The sequence below is a fragment of the Atta cephalotes genome, assembly GCF_000143395.1.
Source record: "Atta cephalotes unplaced genomic scaffold scaffold00065, whole genome shotgun sequence".
NCBI classification, from domain to species: Eukaryota; Metazoa; Arthropoda; class Insecta; order Hymenoptera; family Formicidae; genus Atta; species Atta cephalotes.
The window spans coordinates 765,100-770,450 of NW_012130129.1; the positions used below are offsets into that span (position 1 = coordinate 765,100).

The 5,351-nt window shown below is 35.2% G+C and overlaps 1 protein-coding gene across 1 annotated transcript in view; it reads right to left on the reverse strand.

Annotated features, from left to right (window-relative positions):
- Window positions 1–3,952: 3,952 nt before the first annotated feature.
- The window catches only part of LOC105623840 (apyrase-like), a 5,686-nt gene continuing 4,287 nt past the window's right edge, over window positions 3,953–5,351 (reverse strand). The window contains exons 8-11 of the mRNA XM_012205214.1: window positions 5,100–5,256; window positions 4,838–5,017; window positions 4,272–4,366; window positions 3,953–4,181 (exon numbers count right to left, since the gene is read on the reverse strand). Coding sequence (XP_012060604.1) covers window positions 3,953–4,181; window positions 4,272–4,366; window positions 4,838–5,017; window positions 5,100–5,256 — 661 coding nt within the window. The remainder of the gene's footprint in view (window positions 4,182–4,271; window positions 4,367–4,837; window positions 5,018–5,099; window positions 5,257–5,351) is intronic.

The window sequence follows — 5,351 nt, forward strand, 5'->3', positions numbered from 1 at the left end:
TTCCTTCCTTCGTTCCGTTCCGTTCCGTTACCGTACCGTTACGTTACGTTACGTTACGTACGTACGTACGTCGCGCGTCTCTCTCTCTCTCTCTCTCTCTCTCTCTCTCTCTCTCTCTCTCTCTCTCTCTCTCTTTCTCTCTCTCACTCTCCTCCGAGGGTTTCTCCTCGAGAGAACGCAAGTATCCGCGAGAGTATCGACTACGCGAGAACAAGAAGGCACGATGACAAGTGCTCGCGGCCGTTTACTCCAGCAGCAGCAGCAGCAGCAGCAGCGAGAAGGAATTCCGTGACGTCACGAGCAACACATTTCCTCCATCGCCAGCGGGCGGGCGGTCTCGCGCGTACGCCGCCGCTTGGATTGCGTGCCGCTACTGCACGGCTTTTGACGGATCGATCGTATCGCGACGTGTCGCTCTCCTGGGACCGCTCGCGCTTCTCCCGCTACCTCCCGCACCGGCGTCCTCGTCGTCGCCGTCGTCGTTGTCGTCGCGGGATGTATCGTCGTCTCCCGAAGTACGGATACTGATGGCCGCGAATTACACGCGTGTACGCCGCTTCACCAACACGGCGACACCGCGACGCGCGATGTTACGCGCACACTTGGTGAATCTCTCGCTCGCTCGTGTCGTGTAATCGACGCGCGCGCCAGGTTTCCGAAGAGACTCCTGGATACCGAGTCTTCTTGGTACCGCCTCACCACGCGTTACTACTCGTGCGACCCATCGGTGTCCACGACTTCGGAGACACTGGGAGACACTGGCCAGCTGCCGGCATGCCTCACGCGCTGGCAGGTAATGCCGAGTACTGCAGGTCGAGACCCTCCTGCCTGCCAGGCAGCCAGGCAGATCTGCCTCCATGACAGTCCCCGGCGCACGCTCGCCCGTTCTTTCTCTCTGTCTCTCGACCGTCACTTCAGACGATCCTCTTCTTCCTTACTCGCGCTTTCTCTGTCTTACGAATATTTCAAGTGTACGTCGATTCACCCGATTCTCTCGCACTTGTATGTTAACCGAACGCTCGAGTGGCGGAAACCGTAGGCTTCCTTTGGATAAGTTTTTTGCGATTTTAACATCTCGCGTCGTGCGATTGCCAAAGGCTCAGGGGAAATTCTTTTATTGAGCCAATTTACTCAGAAGTACAATGTTTACCCTACATTACCATTTAAAAGTTTAAAACGTCTCTAAATTTAAATTTAAAAATTTTATCTAAAAACTATAGAGTGCTTCAGACTTTTAAGCAGTAGTGTAACTTATAAAAATAAATTATACATGTTTTTCTAATTAATTTTATTTATTAATACTGTAAATGTATAAAAGTTTATATTGCTTTAATCATAAATTTTATTTTAATAGGATACGATATTAGAAATGAAAATTGATATTTATTTAAATAAAACTATATTTGTGTAGAAAATTATATTTGTGTTCTTATCGAAAAATTATATTAGAGTACTCTAAACTTTTGAATGATAGTGTAACTTATAAAAATAATTAATTTTACAATTCTATTGTATATATTTTAATACTTTCTATATAATTTTTCAAATAAATTATTATACGGAAAAATGATTGTTAAATTATTTAAAAATTTAGGCAGATCAAATCTGAAAATAATTTTAATATTTTAACTTTTGATAATTCAATATTTATAATTATAATATTTTTAGATTTCTAACTATATTTTAGATATCTAACTATATATTTTTTAATATTTAAACAAAACTGTTCTTTTCACATACATATATACTATCTTATATTTTTCTCACTTTCGACAGCCATTTGCTATTTTCTAATTTTAATAGTTTAATTTCATTGAATTAGATTTTTTAATAGTAAAATCAAATGATACACAACACACATATACTTTAAAGTTTTTTTTAAATCTAAATCATCAGGAATTATCTTTCTTTTCCTAATATATGTTTTTAACTAAAGAAAATAAAATCGGAAGTCTGGAAATAGAAAAGCTATGTCACATGTACTTATAGGCATAAATAATCTGTCACAAGTAATCTTCATACTTGTCTTCTGTCGACCGCTCTGCAAGACGGCACTGCCAATCTCGACACTGTCTCTGTTCAGCTTCCATTTACGCACTTTGTTCATCTCTCCTTTTCTTCTCTATCCTCTTCCTCTCTCGGGATTGCGCGACTTCGCGGCACAGCTGCCTCCCAGTCGCCCTCCGCGCAGACTTCCTTGCCAGACGTCGCACCGCGGCCATCGCTTTCTCGCAGCCTCCTCATTGTCGTCGTGACGCTCGCGAAACATCCGGCAAATCGCGTGTAACAGAAGCACGCCTTCACAATTCATCAAGATTCCCTGAGATTTCTTTTTTATCGTAAAAATGCCCGTTTCTATCTATATAGATTAACTTTAATCTTGGTTTAACTTATTGTTAGTTATTTCCCAACGAGCAGAAACACAAAACTTTAAGATCTTTCAGAATTCTTTATGAAATATCTTAAACATATTTCGTAAAGAATTCTTAAAGATATCTAAAGTTGTCTTATGCGTTGACATTCTGTTCAGACATTCTGCTCATTGGGTTACTTAGAAAATCTAAAAATTAGAAAAAGATAAAGAGTGAATTAAATCGATATTAAAGTTGATCTACTTAGTAGAAATAGATGTAATAAAAATACTTATGATCAACCAAGAGCCACGCTTTCTTCCAAAATGATCCTTGCTATTGATTGCCAATTAAATATAAATAACGATAGCAACAATCGCCATTAGAGGAGCTATATTAGAAATCAATTTCTCATGTATTATGGTTCGTTCTTCAGGAACTACAATGTGATAATCTAGCAAATTCTTCATACTCCACGTGGCGGCATCCAAATCACCGAGATTTCTTCATTACATACATCATCAAAACATCGTTCACCAACAGTTTCATCGATCAAGGAAGTCAAATGTTTTCTAAATCTCGAATCTTGCAACAGTCTAGGTTCTACATAAACATCAATACATGTATGTTTCTAATTGATTGCTCCGCAGAGAATCTACGCAGTGATCATTGTTTTCGAGAATGCTGTCTGCAAAGAGATCAATTAAATGGACCGCATTTAATTGATCTCTTCCGACATTCTATCATAGATTTCGAATAATCCATCACGATATACAGATTTCGTAATATCGGCGTTAAATAACAGCGACTTGAAATCGATTTACATTCATGGTGATGTCCTGTTTTCAGCAGAGCATATAAATCTCAACGCCTTTTTTACACAACACCTTAAAATCGTGATTTGTATTATGTAATATAATTAATATAATTATCACGAATTTCATAAAATGATTCCTAATTTTCATTATATAGTGATTGGTATGTATGATGTATATAGAAATAAATATATCGAATATTATAAATATAATAATGGAATAATATCAAATTTCCTTTAATCATTGCAGATCTTTTCTTTCTTTCGTTAAAAACGAGCGTTCCATACCGATGTTACAAAGCGGTTCACGCATTCTGGTTGAGGGCAGGAACACGGACGAACAGCTGCTATTTCACCTGTTCGATACATTATTTAAATGCTTCATCTGCCTCGATCTCGAGATACCGCAAGATAAGCGACTGGCGTTTCCTGCTTTCTTACTCTTGTCACGCGATCTTCACAAATCTTTTTTAAATGTAAATCCATTTCAATTCCGATTCATTGAATCTTTTAATAATTGAAGAAAAGTGCAGGAAAATAATGCGATAGCATAAAACAATATTTTTATATTTTGAAAATATATATATAAGTTATTTCATTTTGGTCGACAGACTAAAAAATTAAGAATTTTATACAATTTAGTATACATAATATAATTATTTTTATTTTATTTATTTAATAATATAAAATAATATAAAATAATATATAATTTTCTTTAAGTTTAAAATTATTTCTATAATTAATTATTAAAAATAAAGAAATTTTATTCTCCTTTCCTCTCTAAATTCTACTCTATAATATTGATTCGTCTCTCGGTTCCAATTAATAGAGGACTCATCTTCGTTATATATTTTATAAAGTGATTTATATCGACTGTTCCGGTTTTGTGATTACGACTTTTATTTTTAAAAATGTGAAAGCCGTCTCCGTCACTCATCAAAAAATTTGGTATCACCATTCTATACCATTGATTGTCCGCCAAGTTTTCGAATACTGGATATTCACAAGCCTGGCATCTATTGATATGTCAAGAGAAATTAAAATTAACATCACAAAACAATTCTTTCATCTTTACGGCGAAAAATTTTGGCAATAAAAGATTTTACCTAATTTTAACATTAACCAGAAATCGCGTTTCATTTACTTTCGTGTAAGTAATTTTTAGTCCGGACCAGACTAACATTTGTCTCATTTCTAGAATCTACAAAACAAAATAAAATTCATTTTATTATTCAATACATTATTCGATTTTTGTATTTTTGAAAAGAAATCATTGTTACCGCATATTTCAGTTTATGTGTCTTGTGACACTATTTTATAGTGCTCGACTTTATTTAGTAATTTATATTGAAAGAAAAGATTGGTTGCTGCAACAATTTAGACAGTAAAATATGGCATAGCATTTTTATATGGTTGCAGTAACCATTTTTTGGTTGTAGTAGTAAATTTTTAGTTGCGTTAGCCTGTCGAAATCATATACTGACATTGCGGATAGGCTAAACAATTAAAAATTTGTTGCTACAACTAATCTAAATTGTTGCAGCAATCAATCTTTTTTTTTTCATTGTATTATTGTAAATTAAGACAAAAGGATCTAATAATATTTCAACTGAATATTTAAAATTTTCGTTTTTTAAATAGAGTATTAAAGAATTAACAAAATTTTACTGACTTTTCTAATAGATTCTCCAGTCAGTTCAATAGTATCCCAAGTATTTTCAAAAGGCAAAACCATCATCAGATCACCGTAGGTAATATCAGACTCCTCAAGGGAACTACGAATTCCTCCTGGATTCATACAGGCCATTGCTGCATACGTCCAATGAGTTTTATTTTCGACATCGTCGACAACCTAAAATTAAGGCAATTTTCAACTTAATTCTTTTTCTATTTTAATTAAAGATATAGAATATTGCAAAGAGTATTCTCCGCACCGCATTCACCATGGCGTCGGTTATAAGATTTCCCATGTTGCATTCTTGATTGTAACAATTGTTTTGAAGTAAGACTCTCGTTGTGCCGACTTTTTTTAAAGCCGTTTCATCTACTACCTTCTTCCATGGCTTCAAAGCTTCCAAGATTTCCGAATCTATATATATATATATATATAAGATTATTTTAGGCATTTATTTTAAGTATCGTCTTTTATTGTACTGCTAATTTAAACTTATTTTAAGCATTGTGTT